Source organism: Dioscorea cayenensis, unplaced genomic scaffold, assembly GCF_009730915.1.
Source record: "Dioscorea cayenensis subsp. rotundata cultivar TDr96_F1 unplaced genomic scaffold, TDr96_F1_v2_PseudoChromosome.rev07_lg8_w22 25.fasta BLBR01000148.1, whole genome shotgun sequence".
Lineage (NCBI taxonomy): Eukaryota > Viridiplantae > Streptophyta > Magnoliopsida > Dioscoreales > Dioscoreaceae > Dioscorea > Dioscorea cayenensis.
In genome coordinates, this window is record NW_024086539.1 from 21,171 (window position 1) to 41,850 (window position 20,680).

The window sequence follows — 20,680 nt, forward strand, 5'->3', positions numbered from 1 at the left end:
TGAAATCCACTGTAACTCAAAATACACTATATACAGGATTTGGTTTTACGATTAAATCGGTTGTAAAACAAAATCCCTCATCTAGTTAATGTATTTTATGAGTTATAAATAGATAATAATTACTACTACCTTGTTATTTTCATATTCCATAAAAAAAAAAATAATTTTTGGCCTTCATTGTAAAATTATTTATTTTTTAAAAAATATTTTATCTTTTATATAATTTAATACTTGAGATTTTATTTAAGAAATTATTTTTAACTCAATGTTAAACAAATTTTAAATTTTTTCAAAAACTTAATTTAAAACCACCGCAATATAAATAAGTTTTCATATATATATATATATATATAATTGTCCCATATTTTGTATAAAAAATATATTAAAAAATTATTATGCTTATTGGTATATATCAATAATAATTAAATATATAATTAAGTGATCATATTTAATTTTTAACCAAACACAAAATCATTTTGAATAAATCCAATCAAACACTGGATTTGGTTCTCCTGTATTTTCAAATTCAAAATTTTAAAAATACATTACAACTCTGCATTTTCAATAACATTTAACCAAACACCTAAGAAAATATCGTAATTCTAAATACATTGAGTTCTAAATCCCTAAACAAACAACACAAAAAAGAATACTAAATAGTGTGCAATGCAACGGGTTGCACGTCCAACCCTGGCACGGGCCATGGGTTGAGGGGAGCCCGCTACAATATAGGCAAGTTACGGACCAATAGCCCGGCCCACCAGTTCACTTTGGCCGAGTCAGGATTTCAGACAAATGAGCCCCCTATGGTTAAGTAATAAGTAAAGTTTCATATAAAAATTAACACTTTTAAAAGCGACTGATTATTGCAGATTTATTCACACTTCATGCACCCTAAATTGTTGAGAAATAAGATGATCAGACAATGTGTTAAATTTGAATAAGAAAAGCATGACTACTAAGATTCAGGGGTAGAAACAGCAAATCACACACCATCATTCTTAAGATTCAGGTTGAATTTAAGTTTGGTAAAGAAAAGGACTGCAGATATCCACAACAGTTGCAAACAAATCCACATAAACCGACACAGCTATAAATTAGCTCATACTGTAAATTAAAATTTCCAAAGCTCTTAGGTCTGGTACTCAGGATTCAATGCAAGGGCCTCTCTGTAAATTAGCTCCTTCACATGGTCCCTGGTGATTACATGCTGTTCAAAGTTGAAGCTGAAGGGCGTAATGCATACTGGCTCATCACTTGTGTCATGTAGGGATGCGAAGTAAGGATGCGCAAGAGCATCTTCTACTGCATATGCCAAAAAAGATACAACTTGCTTGTTAATCAAAGTAAGAAAGTATGATCATTTTGCAAAGAAAGAACAACAAAAAAGAGTAACAACCATGGAAGTTATTCATTCACATTAAACATGTGACATGATGGATGGCTTAAATATCCTAACAATGACATCGGATTCATGTCCTCACTATCCGATTTTTTTGTATTTTATGAAGATTATATGCATTTACAATGAAAACTTGAAGAAAGTAAAGCATACAAATATAGGTATCATCATTCACTGAATTTCTAGAGTCAAATACACCAGTATGCAATAGCAATCACTTCATTAAGCTAAAAGACTACAAACAGAAAAAATGTTCAAGAACCTCTTGCTTTTATGGGTTTAATAGATTTGAAGAAAAGAATCGACCAGTAATCACTTGAAGGTACTTGTTCATCATTTTCTGTTACTAATCCACATACATGGGCCATGACACACATCTTATATTCCGCTGTGTAAAATACAACTATGTCTTCCATCTCTATTGTAGCCTCATCCATAACCCCAACACATTCAAGAAGCTAGAAGCAACAGAGAGAACAATAGCACACACAGATGTTGAAAAGGGTATTGGGTATATAGGTTATCACCCTTTATTTTCCAATAGCAGTCCATGTACTTAAATCCATGGATATCTGTGGTATATTATTTCTAAATTTAGGTCAGGAAATATATATCCTCAATAAATAATCAGACTGTCATTCTTTCTTTGCTAATATAGCATACAGTAGTTGTTCAGTTTCTATCATAATCAATCAATAAAAAAAGAAAAAAACTAAGCTGTAGCACAGATACAAATGCATACCAGATATTCTCTGGCTTGGATTGAATGCCAACATCTTCTCAACAAGGTCAATTGCTGTGTGATGCATCTGCGGAAACTTTTCTGCGAATGACTGCCGGGCGTAACAAGGAAGTCGGCAGATAGATCTTCTGCCAACTTCATCCAAGAAACCCAGATCATCCTCTTTTGGAGTGCCAATAAGCTGCATTGTGGAAAAGTATTAAATCAGCCATGGCCTAGCAAATATCAATAGGAATGCTTGAAGCCCATAATTGTAAACATTATAATGATTCAAGAATTCCTCATAAACCTGAGAGAATTTGCATACATAGATAAAGATCTTGTATTGCATTTGAAGATTATTTCTATTATATAAAAGCAAGCCCATCTCCAATGATGCATAGGTTAATTATTTGGAATGATGATTTGTAGAGATGGCAATTTGTACCCTACCCGACGGGTATACCCGTACCCGTACCCGGTCAAAGAGGGTAATACCCTCTTTGACCGGGTACGGGTACGGGTAAGGGTATTACCCGTTAGTTTTTGAGCGGGTACGGGTCGGGTAAGAGTATGCCCCTACCCTACCCGTACCCTTACCCTTACCCTTACCCGTTGAAGAGGGTACGGGTAAAACCCGTACCCGTACCATTACCCTTTCATATATATATATATATATATATATATATAATTTTTTTATTAAACTAAACATTTACTCAATATCTATTTTTCATGGTGATTAATTTGAAAATAATACTTCAAATTTTTCTCTTAATATATTATTTTTAAATTTTTATTTAATTTCTATATTTATATTTGATAATATTATCAAAAATTGAATTTTAGATATATATTAAAAAAATCATAATTAAATTTAAAAAAATAAACAAATATAAAAAAAATAATGTTATAATAATTTATTCTATAAATTATAAAAAAACATCCCGAAAAAAATAAGATACTTAATAAAAAATCAATTGGATATAACTTATGAGAATTACTTATAATATTTTTTATATTCAAAATCTTACTAGATATTTATAATTTGAAGCTATATAAAATATAAATAGTAGACATGAAAAAATTTAAAACAAAAACCAAGATAGTTAAACATGAACAAAACAAAAGGTAGAGTTACCATTGAGTTCTAAATAAATGTCGTTTTTATGTGATTATATAATTTAAGATAAACAAATATATATCAACTTGTAATTTTTGAATTTATGGACATGTGTTTAAAGATTGTAATATAATGTATAATTAATTTATTTTTTTATTATTATTTAAATTTAATTCGATAATTTGAACAATGGGTAACAACGAGTAAGCGGGATGCCTGCGGAGTATCCCGTACCCTGCGGGTAAGGGTAAGGGTATGATTTTTTTTACCCTGAAGGGTACGGGTAAGGGTACGGGTATGGGGTAGGGGTTACGGGTACGGGTAAGGGTTTTGGCATACCCTACCCATACCCTACCCGTTGCCATCCCTAGATTTGCATGACGCCAATATAAATCCTCAAGGGCATGTCCTCATTGCGTACTTACTGACTTAACAGGGGCACACATACCTAACGTATCTAAGTTAAATTGTGATTAATGTCCAGTGAAACGAGAAATCAATTTGGTTGTGATCCCGCAAAGCATGACAGCATCCACTAATTATAGAAGGATAAGTCAATGTACAGAAATTTAACAAAGATATACAGTAAGGGGAAATTTCAAATTGTGGGAGTATCTAACAATTAACACATGAGAAGTGAAAAGAAATAAAAAATGATGAAAGAAAAAAAAGAAAAAGAAAAAAGTACCAATACAATTGATTTCATTTGCTAATCCATTCTTTTTTTTCTATTCAACCAAAACCAAGATAACAAATCCTTATTTTTTCCTTGACATATACTTAACCTCAATCAAAACACAACCTAGAGAAACATGCTCTATGAAGTTCAATAAGATAACATGCATCTCCTAAAACAAGAATAATAAAATTTGGTAGGCACGAAACAAGAGAAAAGCTTCACCTCCAACAGCAAGCACATCTGGTGCACGATGTTTTTCCCTGGAAATAAAGGTTTCCGTTGCATTAGCTCCATAAAGATGCATCCCACAGACCACACATCAATCGCAGTGGTATATCCAGAAGAATTCAACAATAATTCTGGTGCTCGGTAGCTTTTTGTAACAGGAAAATTCTCCCTAATAACAGCAGAGGTAATGGGTTCAAACCCAAAATCACAAATCTTCAAGTCACAATTTGCATTTAGGAGGATGTTGCTTGGCTGCAAATCTAAATGAAGAACATTTGCCGAATGTATGTATTTCAATCCACAAAGAGTCTGATATAAAATATACTGTCAAAAGAGAATGCAAAAAAGAAAAAGAAACCGATCAGATAGCCATTTATAGAGAATCCCAGAAAGATACAATACAATAATATTTGATAAAAATAGTCTGATGTGATAATCAAGATATTAACAATTAATATAATGTTAAACTTCAAATAATAGGATCAGAAGCACATGCTGGAAGAGCAAAGGGCAAAGAGATTTCGAATGCTAAACAAAAGTCATAAAATTCAAGCTCTTTTGCTAACCGACAAAAATTCAAAATCAGTTCCTTGTTAAAATACACTGCACAAAGCACACCGAAGAACCTTACCACATGTTCACATCTATCATATAGCAAAATTAAGAAGTCTTGCTAAAAAGCTATAACTAGAAAATAAACTGATCAAACATTGAGATTATCTACAATATTATTGTATAACTTAGAAAATGAAAAATTTGGGATTTTAGAGTCCATCTTAGGCATTCCAAACCCAAACACACTATGAATCTAGATGTAAAGGAGTTTTCTTCATTATTATAAATAAGGATGCTTTCCCCGACAACAGAAGCAACTTTTACAAGCTGTTGAAAGCTAGGGAAAAACTCCAAAACCTTGAGAGCCCTAAATGTTGGCTTCACAGAGAGCAAAACGAACACAAGCACATTTGAAATTCTCAAATTGTTGGATAATTAGTCACATCCTCCGCACATACACATAGTGTACAATAACATTCTTAAAAAGAGGAAATCTAAGATACAAATTGATCATCACATGCATTACATCCCTCTATCTCTTTCTGTACTCAAGATTGAAATATATCAGCATACTAAACATCGAGTTAAATTAAAAGGCTAGAGGTTGCTCAGTCCATCATAAATCTGTTGGTGAGATATTTAAAACCAAATCTCCATCACAGCTTATTTTACAACTTTAATATCTTTATTATTCCTTTAATAAAAAATTGTGCCCTTCATTGTAGGTTATCTTTTCACTAAGAACGAAATCCTCGACAGTAATGATTTGTTGACTGCTCACAGCAGTGAACCACCAAAAATGGATCACCAAAAAATGGGAAGAAAAATAGCTTTTCTTCTATTTTAATCAAACTCGCCATGTATTCCCCATGCCTTGGTGTTCCAAAAGGAAAGAATGGAGGTTTATTTTAATGCAAGTAGCAAACTACATTCAAATTGAACGAAGAAAAAACATGGAGAAAGAATGAGATAATATTGTGAACGTCATGCCTTCGAAATTTAAAAAATAGAATGCTTCTGTATTGTCAATAATCTCTCTGAGATACTTATGTTGAAATTAACTTCTACACGATGGAGGCTTCTAATTTGGCATCCATTCTTAAAGGACGCATCCCGATAATATTAGGAATGAGGCCATACCAAATCTCCATAAACACAAAAAGATGAAGTGATAATACTAAATGGGATAAGCAAAACCATATGTAGTACTTGATGAAAAGAATAAATTCAGTAAAACCGAATAAAAAGGTGTACCGTTGAATATAGGATATTTTCTAGAGAATTATGTGGCAAATTTTTAATGGTCAACAGTTGAAAAAAGAACATTGTTTTGCCATTTAGATATACAACTCTAATGCCAACATCTCATGCTTGACTATAAGCCAAAATGCATGTTGATTCCATTTGATGCAGACTATACACCAAGAAGATCTAGAAAATATTACAGCAAGATGCCAAGTTTCTATTTGATACAGACTATAAGCTAAGAAGATTTGGAAAATATTACAGTAAAATATAGTGTACAAAGATCAGCATTAACCACAACCATTTGGCATGGTTTAGGGTTAAAAGTTGTTTAAGAGCTAATCTTTTGACTGTCAGTGTTAGGGCTACAGTTTCATGTTTGGCCTGCAAAATGTGCCAAATCAAGTGGATAATTTTATTTTAAGCTTGAGTTGATTAATAGAGCATAGAAATTTAGGTAAGCCCAATTCTGTTTGCATGATCATGAATTCTATTTGCATTTAAACTTGGATAAGTACTCTAATATCAGTAAAAGAATGATGGATCCATCAGGAAATATCACAAAACTTTCTAGTGTGTCTTTGCCCATGACAAGATGATGCGTAAGGTATGAGTTATTTTCATGATACCAAGATTGAAAATTTATTCATAAGAAAAGCTTAGCCCCAAACAACACTATATATATATATATATATATTTGTTTTTTATGAAGGGTTATTTGATTATATACAATGATTTTTTAATTCCATGTAGCCCCACTCACACTAGCAAGTCAATGTACACAAACTATTAAAATTATTTTTATTAAATAACATTTATTGCTATTTTAAAATGACCCAAATACCTTCTTTTACAAAAATAAAAACAGCTCAAAACTACATGAGTCTTCAAATCCTATACATTTAATGGTCTATAATCTAACAACATATAAGATTTGACAATTGAGAATTGATCCCAAAATGTTTATAATATCAAAGTTAAGAAATAAGTCAATGCGGTGAAAAAAAAGAGATATGAAGAATTAAGGATTTAATTAAAGACAAAGTTCTAACATAAGCATGTAGTAATTGTAGTAATTTTGAACATCAATGCAAGTTGGGACGAACATATACAATGAAAATTGATAATGGGGAGTGTGTTTCAAACAAAGATACATATAACACACATCGTGAGGTCCAAAACCACAATATAAAGAAAATAACGAAAAAACACAACACATAATGGGAGGTCGAATATCAAAATATAAAAAAATAATGAAAAAAACCGTATATGTAACACTCACAAAATGAAACCGACCTGAATGTGTTCCTCAGATAAAGGTTGGTTGGAGTGGATTATTTGATGCAGATTAGTCTCCATAAGTTCATAGGCAATGTAGACATCATTAAATAGTTCCCATTGCGGAGGAGGTATGATGTCCCTGATTGCTAGAACCTGTGTTTTACAATTACAACATACATTAGATGATATATACACACCTGTATAAAAAAAATTATAAAAGCATAAAAACCACAGTAATGTTAAGAAACACCACTCAATAGCTTTTGAATTTTCAAAACTTTTGAGTATCCAACGCAAAAATCAACAAAAGTGAAAACAACATCCAAAATAGGCACTTTCGAACAATCAAATTGGATAAATTCAAACTTGGAGTTTTAGAGAAGTAAAATGTCAAATCAGGAGCAAATCTCATAATCAAACTACAAAAAGATGCAAAGCCCAGTCTCCTCAATCCAACTGAACTAATCAAAAAATGAAATTGTTTGCACCCTCAAATTCATTTATAAGGTCATCACGGTTCTAGCCTCAAGCAACTCTCACTACTATCATTATTGAAGTTAATCAAAGGGTGCAAACAAGAGCAATTTTCTTCAAATGTTAAATCCAAAAACTTTTCCCAAGTTTAGTCTAATCAACATTCTTCATCCAAAAGATTAGGTGAAAAGTTCCAACTCAAACCAGTTGGGAAAATATTTGTGTATATGAAGTTTCTGCCGATTTGGCTACTGATAAAAAAAAATCCATCTCCCATTCAAAAGAGATTATTAGGGACTTAGCATCATAGTTTAAGCTTCAATTTATCTCCTTTCACAAATGCTGAATTTGTGCTTATATTCTAAATTTCCACCTCTAGGGCATCTTGAAAAACAACCAATTAAGTCAAAGTCTAAGCAGTGAAGTGAATGTTCCGCAAAAATGTCACTTTCACATGTATCAAGTTAGGCTATTCAAGTTTGTTTTATCATCTTCTATGGTATCTAATTAAATGATTGAGTTGCACTATTCATCTAGTTTCTACGGACGGTTTAGTTTTGCCAAGGTTCTAGAAAGAATTTTGGCTTTGAAACAACTAAATCAACTTGCTTTCTATTGTTCAAGCAATAAAAGGCGCACAAGAAACAAGTACTTACAAGAACAAATCCACAATAAGGAGTAACAAGTATGCAGGAATGACATCATCTAACGAACTACTACTAACAAAATATGTTGATACAACCAGATTAAAAAAAAAAATCCCAGACAGTTCTTGAGACACTTTTTTTATCTTTTAATTCTTAGGTCTATAGAATTTTCCTTCCATTTGGGTATATTAAAAAGAATAAACTTCTCCTGGCACAACTAAGCCAGTTATGAACCAAGAATTGAGCCTTTCCCCGGAATTGGGCATACCAAGATCTGGATCTTTCGCTTTTCCTTGCCACCAGACAATAAAAAAATATATTTGATTTTTATCCCCATGACCACAATTGCAAGTGATGCACTTCTTTTTCTAATCAAGATCAAATCAACTTGACAACTTTATAGAACACCATGAAAATACGGGTTGCTTTTAATTCAATTAGATTTTTGACCCTACAATTTGTACAAAATACAACAAATTTATCTCACATGTCATTAATGTAAGGTAATTTTAAGGTTGAGACCAAGTGTCAGTTCCGTCAGTAGATGCAATACAATACATCACAATTAGGAAAGCAAAAGTGATAAGAAAAGGAGCCAAAAAAAAAAAATCCTTTCACTCCAAGAAATTTGATCTATGGAGAAAAAGAGAGAGAAAGAGAGAGAAAGAGAGAATTCAACTCACTGACATTTTCATGGTCCATGTGGCGCAAAAGCTTAACCTCCCTCAACATCCTCTTAGCATAGAGTATATTATCAAAAGCATGCCGGATCCTCTTGATCGCCACCTGCTCTCCCGTCTCCGAATTCAAAATAGACCTAAAACCAACGAAACAAAAACCCAATCAAATCAAGAATCCACAGAAGAAACAAACAAAAAAGAAACTCACCAGATGACGCCATAAGGGTCACTGCGAAGGAGAGTGATCGGGGGCCTATACTTGCAAGTGACCTCAAAAACAAACCTACATATATTATACCGGACGAACCTTCCCCCATGGGTAAGGGTCGCTTCCATCTTCACCGGCGCCGCCATCTCCGCTCCCTCCTGCGCCTCTGCCATCTCCACTCCCTCCTGCGTCTCTCCCATCTCCTCCGATTCAATTCCCAGCCCCTCTCTCTCTCTCTCTCTCTCTCTCTCTTCTGTTTCTGGGAAGACACAGTCCGTAACCCTGTTACCCTAACTTTGTTTTTTTTTTATATATATATTTAGTCCCCTAGAATGTTTCGTATTTTAGGTTCAGTCCTTATCCTCTTTTGTTTCTGGGAAAATAGAGTCCGTAACCCTAACTTTGTTTTTTTTTTTTTTATATTTAGTACCCCCCGGAATGTTTCGTATTTTAGGTTCAGTCCTTATCTAGTTAAAGGTATAATATATATATTTATACATAAAACTTGTTGGGCAATGGGCATGAGGCCCATTTATAATGTTATACTTCCATTATAATTGGCCCAAACGGTGCTGAAACAGAACACGTCCTTCCTTATAATGTTATACTTCCATATACTTACATACCATATACTTACAGGCATCATTGGCTATTTAAAATTATATATATACATAATATATAAATATAACTGACATATTTTCTGATAGAGTACAGTCGGCGCGAGTCGTATGAACAGTGGGTAGGTGGCTGGAATCTCTGCATGCAGATACTCTTGTACCTGATTCTTTCTCCATTCTTTTTTTTTCTTCTAATTAATAAAAATATAAACCACGCTCGTGTTTTTTTTTCCTGTATTTATTAATTATTATTGTATATATATATATAATTTTACGCAAATTCTTTTTGCAGGTTGTTCTCTTGGTGCGATCGGAGGGCCGGATGAATCCCCAGCCGAAGAAATCCAACGGTATCCATTCCATAGCCTATCGGAAGCTTCTGCAGCAACGTACTATTATTGTCGTCTTCTCTTTTTCCCATCTCTCTCATCGCACGGTTTATATCATCAGCGATATCAATTCCCAGCCGTTGGATCCCACGCTCATGATGGTGCAGAGACCTGTATCATTTTTGTTTTATTGAAAAACTATGTTAATGAAACTACATGGAAATTAAAAAAGTGAAACCATTCATCAAAAAAAAAAACAAAATTTGAAACCAAACCTCGTTCGCCGGCAATGGGAAAACGGAAGAGAGGAGTCGACTTGACGGTTGCAGTTCCTCCCCCCCCACCCAACCGAGGCGCCCCCCTCCCTCTCCCTGCACCTTGGTCTTTGGAGGGAATCTTATTCTCGGATCTTGAGCGCGTCCGCCTCCTGGGCTCCGGCGTCAGCGGCAAAGTTTGGATGGTCCGGCATAAACTCTCCACCAAACTCTATGCCCTGAAGTGCATTCAAGGATCCCTGAATGAAAACACTCACCGCCAAACCTGCCGAGAAATTGAGATACTCCAGACTGCCGACAGCCCCTTCATTATCCGTTGTCATGGCTTCCATGACAACTCCGGCGACACTGAGCTCCTCTTCGAGTTCATGGATGGTGGCTCTCTTGAAGGCCATCGCGTATCTGTCGAACCTCTCCTTGCCGAAGTCTCCCGGCAAGTGCTATCCGCCATAGCCTACCTCCACAGCCGCAGGATAGTTCACCGCGACATCAAACCCGCCAACATTCTCATTGACAATCACGGGTTTTTCAAGCTTGCGGATTTTGGCATCAGCCGCACGGTCTCCCCGACGACAATGGGTTGCAAGACCTCATGTGGCACCATCTTGTACTTGGGCCCTGAGCGTTTCAACAACGAGGAGTACGATGGCTTCGCGAATGATATCTGGAGCTTTGGCATTACACTTCTGGAATGTTATCTTGGGTATTTTCCTTTCGGTGAGAATTCCAAGATAGATGGTACTGTGAGCTTTGCCATATGCCAGGACGAACCTCCAAAACCTCCGGAGACCGCGTCTTCCAACTTCCGTGATTTCATCTCCCGGTGTTTACAGAAAGATCCGGCGAGCAGGTCCACAGCTGCACAACTCTTGCAACACCCCTTCATCACCGAGTGTCGGCTTTCCTGTGCTCCCCCCTAGCTCCTCCTCTTAGTTATTCTGCTGGCACTGCATGTTACTAATTTTTCTGCATGCAAATTTTGTAAGCCAATGGACATGGTTAATTAACTGTTTTGCTATTCTGTTGGCACTGCATGTTACTAATTTTCTGCATGCAAATTTTGTAAGCCAATGGACATGGTTAATTAATTGTTTTTTTGGTTAAACTGAGGTTTTGTCTAATGGAAGATGAGTTCTTTCAGTTACTTTGGTTATGTTTGGAGCATGCAAATTTTGTAAGCCAATGGACATGGTTAATTAATTGTTTTTTTTTTTTTGTTAAGCTGAGGTTTTGTCTAATGGAAGATGAGTTCTTTCTGTTACTTTGGTTATGTTTGGAGCATGCGAAATTATGTAAGCCAATGGACATGGTTAATTAATTGTTTTTTTTTTGTTAAGCTGAGGTTTTGTCTAATGGAAGATGAGTTCTTTCAGTTACTTTGGTTATGTTTGGAGCATGCAAATTTTGTAAGCCAATGGACATGGTTAATTAATTGTTTTTTTTTTTTTTTGGTTAAGTTGACGTTTTGTCTAATGGAAGATGAGTTCTTTCAATTACTTTGGTTATGTTTGGGAGTATATATGAAACAAGTATCAGTGATACTTACTGGCTAAAATTACACAATTTAAATGAAATAACTCAATTTTGTTTGAAGCCATTATAAATAGAAAACATTCAAGGTGCACATTTTCATGCTAGAAGTGCAAGAATAAAAATAAAACAAACCAAATTATAACTCAATAATAATAATAATAATGATAATGATAACTTGTTTATACATAAAAGCACAAAAGTGTATATAATACATTCCATTTGACAACCAAAAGAAAAACTGCCTACAAATATTGGTTTTATTTTCTTGATGAATGGCGCTAATCGCAAAGATAATATATATTTCGGCTTTATATTACATCGAAGACTCCTGTTAGACTGTCGAAAGAATAACATATAATCTAAATCAACAAAACATGAGATGCAAGGAAGAGACTTTGAAATGGAACCATAGTTCCTTCCATGGTTCCACAGGGTTTTCTCCCTCAACATGCACCACTTTCTCAATTTCGTTCAGGCGGGGCGTTTACCAAACATTGTGAAGATATCTCCCTTCCTTTTCAGTCATCTTATGCTGCACATAATCCTTGGTTGGACCCTCACGAGAGAAGGCAACAATCAGCTCAGAGAGTGCACCTGCCTCAACAAAATTGTTCAATTCATCCTCATAAATGAAATCCTGCATATTACCCAAAAATGTTCATTATACATTCCATTTACAAGACAAAACATTTATATTTTTCATATGTATATCTACACACAAAAGAAAGGGTCAGATCTAGTTACCATTTTCCGGTTCCTGCATCCAAAGAAGAGAATTGCTTGGCCCAGTTCTGCTCCAGAATGCTTCAGTGCCAATCGTTCCTGAGGAGGCATATACGCAAATGAATACATAAAAACCATATACTCTCTTAGAATTGACATCCAGTAATAAATTAGTTTGCAATCTACCTACAAGAATCCCCTGAAAGGAGCTAGCCCTGTACCAGGACCAATCCTGATGATTGGTACGCTTGTATCTGCTGGAAGTTTAAAATTCGATTGCCTCACAAAGACAGGAACCCAACTGCAATCCTGATCTTCAACCAAAGGGGTCGCATGCTGTTTAAACAGAATCCAATTTGAGGTCGCACAAGAAAAAAACATGCATGATTGTAATAGGTACATACATAAAGTATGTTTTCATTCAGTTATCAATTAACTGGCACATGCATTTACCTCATGCCCAAGTGTATAAAGTGCATAAGAGCTTATCAGAGTGTATCTGGGAGATTGAAATCAAGGTTAAAAGCATCTTTCTTTTAGAGATTTGATCTCACCAGTTGAATCAGAATTGGCATGCCAACTGTCCTTAAAATGCAGATATGATTAACAAGCACGGGGTTGAAAGGATGGAGACATTGCACAAGATGCAATTGTTCACATATGTCAACATCTAGCAAGTGAGATACTAATTAATTTATCAACCGTTAGTTAAGTCATGCATTCTGTGTTTTCTTTCTACAGTTTTAACTTTATATTCTTCCCTCAATATGTAATGACCCTTTTAATAGCTTTCATATTCAATCTCAAAACACGCATTTTAGTGCTAATTATAATTTCCTCAGTGCCCTCCATCTTTGGTTTGTCACTGATTATTATGCTAAACATAATATAACGTATGGGAGACATAAAACATGGTCAGTACATATCACATGATAGCACTAGTCTGCAACTACAAACATTAACCATAAGTCACAAGACATTTGCTGGCAATTCTCACACAAGACAAAAGGCAGGCAGTGTCAATGCAGCCTTAAACAATGTTAAAAACCAGAGTCAATATCCAGACAATCAAGAGAACATAGTAAACCAGAAGCTAGTCTATATGCCAGATAGCAGAATTTTCTGAAGCTAGTTAGGGATATACATGACAGAGATGTGTGTGATGCAGTCAAGTAGATATCCACAAACTCAATAAACATATTCCCACATTAAAAAGAAATCAATGCTAAACACTAAATTTGTGTGTGCCTATATATATATACACACCTTCATCCAAGTTGAGCAGACTCCTTTGTGAATCCTTCCAGTTGGTGTCGGTCCATAGACCAAGGCACATGTTACATGAATTCTTGAGGGTGCCATCCTGTTATTAAATTAGAATCATCCCAATGAGATAGAGAAGAAAAACCAGGATTTAAAGTAAAAAGAGAAGTACAATAGTGATGCTTACTTGGGAGAAGATGATATAGAATAATATCTAGGCTGTAAGCGAGGAGCTATTGCTGCAAAGAAAACACCAAGAGGAGGCTTTGCAGATGGAAATTCAGCCATAACTTCTAGAAGGCTCCTCTGACTTGCAACTATCCATTGAGAATATTCATCCTGAATCAAAAGCAAAGACAGGGAACGAATCTCATGACAAAAATCAACAGTAAGCATATCATCATCAATAGACAGTACCAACCTTCCCAGCAGGGGAAGCTAGAAATCTTAGTCGTTCAGCCTCACTGGGTTCAGAAGCATGAGCAGCTAAAGCAAGTAAAGCAGCCTAAGAGACATATCAAGCACACGTAAGTAAACAAACAAAAACTATCTTGTTAACAGGTATAGATATGTTACAGAAGGTTAGTGGCAATAAAGAAGAAATTAGAAAATCCAACCTTCTTAGGTGAACTCAGAAGGTCAGCATATCGCGTAAGTGCAGTTCTCAAGGTACATGGCGACGGGAAAGGAGGAGCTAAGGAGCCACCACTGCGTGGTGAGCCATCCTCCTCATTCGCATGAATGGAGAAGTATGTGTCTGATGAATAGCCTAAAAGCCTTTCTGCCTCTTCCACGGTCTCAATACAATTTTCTGAGAAAACACCAACATGGTCTCCTGTTTCATACCTGCCAGCAAAAGGGTATTCAAGATGAACAACATAGATCATTTGATACAGCTGCATTTATCAAATTGAACATTGAATGAAAGTATGACTGCCCCAACAAAGGTACCAATGGACCAATTCCATAAATGCTTTTATCTGACCAACATGAAAAGCACAATAGCGTGTTTCAATTAGTTTTCTTTGCAGTTTGCAATAAATTTTCAAAGTATAGTTTATTGTCATATTTAACTCCCATTAAGCAAGTATCAACTGGAATTAAATTATATATGATACAGTTATGTAAGCCTCTTGGAAGAATTTATTGTACTTACAACCTCTACAATCATTTTCCACCCTTATTTCATGTTCCAGAAGAGGTAATCTCCAGGAACAAATCATACCATGATCTACTTACACAAATTACAGCATTTAGCAACCACAGAGATATCCAATTCCAGCAAAAACAAAAGGTATGATTCCATAGATAAACAAGAGAGCATTGGATACTAAAAGAATTTCAGGCTCAGGAATGCAAGGACCGCCTATAACTCATTTGGCTAAAATACCACCACCAAAACGTGAAAGTTTGCACAAGGCAACAACACTGAACACAATTGGTTGACAAATGTGACATTAGCAAATCAATTCATGCACAAAACTTGTCTCAAGAAACTATAAAGCAAAAGGAAACAAAATCCATTAAGAGCAAAAGTCTAAGAATTTATTTTGAAATGTGAAATTTGGGAGCCTATTGATCTAACATTGCTAAATTCAGATTAAACTTTTGCCAAAACTTGTAAGCACTAACAAATATATTTTACAGAACCTGTTCAATATTCAAATACTACAGCTAAGATGGTTTGTACAAAGATAGACCAAAGTTAGCAACAAGCTTAAATTTCTTAGGAATAATTCAGGAAACATACACTAGTCCAGTGCCAGAAATTTCAAACTCCAAATGAATGCAGGAACGATCTGAAGCTGGTGTATGAAGTTCTCGCCTTACAGCAACATCAGCTCTTTAAAATTCAAATAATATGTGTTAGCTCTTTATATTTGCTGGTGATATAAGCATCTTCAGGAGCATAAATGTATACCAATATCCGTACCTGCATGGATGTTGGATATCATGAACAGCATGTCCATTGGCAAGATTCCAATTCTTCTCCATAAATGATGCATCAGCAGAATCAATAAACACAATACGATATTCAGTTATAGCAGCTTGGTAAGGGGTTGATGCACCAGACACGTCCTCTTCATCCCTGAGTAATTGATCCAATTCTGGCCATACAAGCTCTTTCCTGAATAGTGGACCAGAATATGTTGATATAGGCCGTAATACAAAATTCAAGTATAACAACACCTTCCAGTGTATAATAATGTTGTATAATAACATCAGATACAATGAATTCTTCTTACCATGCATTGAAGTCATCCTCAATGCATTGATCATCATCTCCAAGCCCTACAGGGACAAGACGCTTCCCACCTGGCACAGCAAGAACAAAGTAAATCTATTATAATTTCAAGTAGCCAGTGGAATAATGAGTTTGTGATACCCGAACACTACAAAAAGAAACCACAGGTAAATGATAGAACACTCATTGATATTTTACCAATCATAAATCATAATACAATGATATTTTACCATTTAGGGGTGCATCTAATCAGGAAATAATCATAATCAGATGACTGAATAAATATTGCCAGCATTTTATCATATTGCAAACTTTCCAACAGATACACTAGACTGTAGGCCATCCAACTTTCACTTTCTTATTGAGAGCAGAAATGTGAAATGACCATGGACAGGACCGTTGCACCTTTTGAGACATTCATACCTTTAAACAATAGCAGAAGCCAGTACGCAATGTATTTGAGCTTTTGTACCATGCTTTTAAACAATAGCAGAAGGCAGTATGCAATATATTTGAGCTTTTGTATGGAGATAACCTATGGGTTACAGATCACAGAAAAAATCCTCCCACATTTTGTTGTACCTCCATAAAATAGCTAAACTAAAATAAGTCCATTAGCCATGTATGCATATGGTGGGGAAAGAAATATCACACAAATATGGAGTGAAACACCCTAGATTTTGTCGCATTGTATACATTCTACAAAAGCCATGCATACTGATTGGGCACAAATCCATGACATAAGCAAAAGTAACAGAAATGCAAACATGTGCTCCAAAAGATATACCCTGATCAGCAAGAATCTCATCAACAACCTTTGCCACCTTCATTTCAATCCCACAGACAAATGTCACACAACCAATCACAACACATTATCAACTTTATTACAAACCAACTAATATAAATAAAAAATCTTAAAAAGAAAGAAAAAAAGAAAACAAAAAATAAAAACGCAACAAAACCTTGTTAAACTGCTCATACTGCCTGTTGCCAAGACCAAAGACAGCAAACTGAAGATTTTGAAGCCAAACTCCCCTCTCTTGTCCCTAAAAATCAATGATATCAAGCACTTGAACGGAAATCTAATCTAAGAACAGAAAAGAATGAAAATTTGATCAATTGTCATAATCTCAAACCTCAGTAAACCACTTATAGAATCTAGCTGCATTATCAGTCGGTTCACCATCTCCATATCTATTAATTTCCAATAAACAAACTACAATCAAGGGAAAAAAAATAGAAATTGGCATACGCATATGTATAGATTCTCTAACTGATGTTGCTAAGAAGAACAGGCAAGAGTTTCCTTCTTCATCTTCTCTTCATATTCATCATCATCGGCAGTGTACTCATCATATAAAGAACCAAACAACACCAACCATCAATCAAACAATGAAAATTAGTATTAAAAAAATCACAGCAGTATATCCAGAAGAATTCAACAATAATTCTGGCGCTCAGTAGCTTTTTGTAACAGGAAAATAATCCCTAATAAAAGCAGAGGTAATGGGTTCAAACCCAAAATCACAAATCTTCAAGTCACGACTCACAACTTGCATTTAGGAGGACGTTGCTTGGCTGCAAGTCTCCATGAAGAATGCTTGCTGAATGTATCTATTTCAATCCACGAAGAATCTGATATAAAATATACTGTCAAAAGACATTGCAAAAGAAAAAAAGAAACCAATAAGATAGCCATCTATAGAGAATCCCAGAAGAATACAATACAATAATATTTGATAAAAATGGTCTGATAAAATATTAAACTGCAAATAACAGGATCATAAGCACATGGTGGAAGAGCAAAGGCCAAAGAGATTTCGAATGCTAAACAAAAGTCATAAAATTCAAGCTCTTTTGCCAACCAACAAAAATTCAAAAGCAGATATGAGTTCCATGTTAAAACACACCGCACAAAGCACACCAAAGAACCTTACCACATGTTCACATCTATCATATAGCAAAATTAAGAAGTCTTGCCAAAAAGCTATAACTAGAAAATAAACTGATCAAACATTGAGATTATCTACAATATTATTGTATAACTTACAAAATGAAAATTTTGGGATTTTAGAGTCCATCTTAAGCATTCCAAACCCTAGGGAAAATGTTACAAAACACATTACGGATCTAGATGTAAAGGAGTTTTCTTCATTATCATAAATACTTATGCTCTTGGGAAAAACTCCAAAACCAAGAGAGCCCTAAGTGTTGGCTTCACAGAGAGCAAGCTGAACACAAGCACATTTGAAATTCTCAAATTGTTCGATGATTAGTCACATCCCCCGCGCATGCGCATAATGTACAATAACATTCTTAAAACGAGGAAATCTACAAAAAAAATTGATCATCACATGCATTGCATCCCTCTATCTCTTTCTGTACTCAAGATAGAAATATATTAGCATACTAAATATCTGATTACATTAAAAGGCTCAGAGGTTGTTCAGTCCATCATAAATCTGTTGCATGGAAAAGTAAGTTTTGCCTTGCAGGATTTTCAAGCAATAAAGGAAACACGTCAACATTTCCTTAAAGCACGCTCAAGTGTAGTACTAAATTATTATTTAGTATTAACAATAGAGAGAAAAAAAAAATTGTTTTCTGAGTTTATATCAGACAATTGGAAAAAATTTACAAGTCAACGGATGAAATTTAGTAGTAAGTGTTACAACTCATCCCCTACAGGCTTATGGAAACATTAAATGTTTATAAATCCTTTCTCTCAATGGTGAATAATCTCCGATAATAAAACAAAAGACTCATGAAATCTTCATTTAAAAGCCCAAATTATTCCAAATGTAAAAGACAGAAGACAGGAAAGAGTTGAATAAGGTTTTGATGACAATAAATCTAACCCCAAAACAAGAAAGAATAGTAGTAATATTTAAGGTCAATCCTATATAATTCAGAAAAGATAATTTTATTACTAAATATATAACATGAGACCAGCTCAAACATGAAGTAGGTAGCAATGTTCTATAAAATAAACATATATATATGTCTCGATCACCTTATCTTTCTTGTATGGCAAGTTGGTGAGAGAATTTAAAACCAAATCTCCATCACAGCTTACTTAACAACTTTAATATCTTTATTATTCCTTTAATAAAAAAATTTGCCCTTCATTGTAGGGTATCTTTTCGCTAAGAACGAAACCCTCAACGGTAATGATTTGTTGACTACTCACAGCAGTTAACCACCAGAAATGGATCACCAAAAATGGGAAGAAAAATTGCTTTTCTTCTATGTTAATCAAACTTGCCATGTATTCCTGATGCCTTAGTATTTCGAAAGAAACTAACGGAGGTTAATTTTAATGCAAGTAGCAAACTATAAACAAATTGAACGAAGAAAAAACATGAAGAAAGAATGAGAATATATTGTAAACGTCATGCCTTTGAAAGTTTAAAAATAGAATGCTCCTGTATTGTGAATAATTTCTCTAAGATACTTATGTTGAAATTAATAATACTAAATGGGATAAGCAAAACCATATGTAGTGCTTGATGAAAAGAATAAATTCAGTAAAACCAGGAAGAAAAAAAAGGTGTACCATTCAATATAGGATATTTTCTAAGGAATTGTGTGGCAAATTTTTAATAGTCAACTGTTTAATAAAGAACATTGTTTTGCCAGTTAAATATGCAACTCTAATGCCAACATCTCATGCTTGACTATAAGCCAAAATGCATGTTGATTCCATTTGATGCAGACTATACACCAAGAAGATCTAGAAAATATTACAGCAAGATGCCAAGATTCTATTTGATGCAAACTATAAGCTAAGAAGATTTGGAAAATATTACAGTAAAATATAGTGTACCAAGATCAGCATCAAACACAACCATTTGGCATGGTTTAAGGTTAGAAGTTGTTTAAGAGCTAATCTTTTAACTGTCAGTGTTAGGGGTACACTTTCATGTTTGGCCTACAGAATGTGCCAAATCAAGTGGATAATTTTATTTTAAGCTTGAGTTGATTAATAGAGCATAGAAATTTAGGTAAGTCATATTCTGTTTGCATGATAATGAATTCTATTTGCATTCAAACTTGGATAAGTACTCTAATATCTGTAAAAGAATGATGGATCTTTTCAAAGAAAAGGGAATGAATGAATGAGAATTGTGTAGCTTTATGCCATTTTTTGAGAGCGTTACTTAGATCATCTAGGCATAATTATCTAGAAGCCCTAGGTATGATTGCCTAAGTCACATGACATCACCATCAGGAAATATCACAGAACTTTCTAGTGTGTCTTTGCCCATGATAAGATGATGCATAAGGTATGAGTTATTATCACCATACCAAGATTGGAAAAATTATTCATAAGAAAAACTTAGCCCCAGACAACACTGTATATATATATATTGGTTTTTTATGAAGGGTTATTTGATTATATACATTGATTTTTTTCCATGTAGCCCTACCCCACTCTCTGGCAAATAGCAAGTC

General features: G+C 34.6%; 2 protein-coding genes and 1 pseudogene across 2 annotated transcripts; 1 reads left to right on the top strand and 2 right to left on the bottom strand.

Annotated features, from left to right (window-relative positions):
- Positions 1–915: 915 nt before the first annotated feature.
- On the bottom strand, positions 916–9,520 carry LOC120253660 (mitogen-activated protein kinase homolog MMK1-like). Its single transcript, XM_039261944.1, has 6 exons — positions 9,241–9,520; positions 9,040–9,169; positions 7,247–7,384; positions 4,145–4,474; positions 2,145–2,325; positions 916–1,305 (listed from the first exon to the last, which is right to left on the bottom strand). Exons 1-6 carry the CDS (start codon positions 9,438–9,440, stop codon positions 1,133–1,135), a joined length of 1,152 nt encoding a protein of 383 aa, XP_039117878.1. The 5' UTR covers positions 9,441–9,520; the 3' UTR covers positions 916–1,132.
- Positions 9,521–10,475: 955 nt separating this feature from the next.
- Positions 10,476–11,381, top strand: LOC120253663 (mitogen-activated protein kinase kinase 4-like). Its single transcript, XM_039261948.1, has one exon. It carries the CDS (start codon positions 10,476–10,478, stop codon positions 11,379–11,381), a length of 906 nt encoding a protein of 301 aa, XP_039117882.1.
- Positions 11,382–12,159: 778 nt separating this feature from the next.
- Positions 12,160–20,076, bottom strand: LOC120253664 (annotated as a pseudogene).
- Between the last annotated feature and the right edge of the window lie 604 nt (positions 20,077–20,680).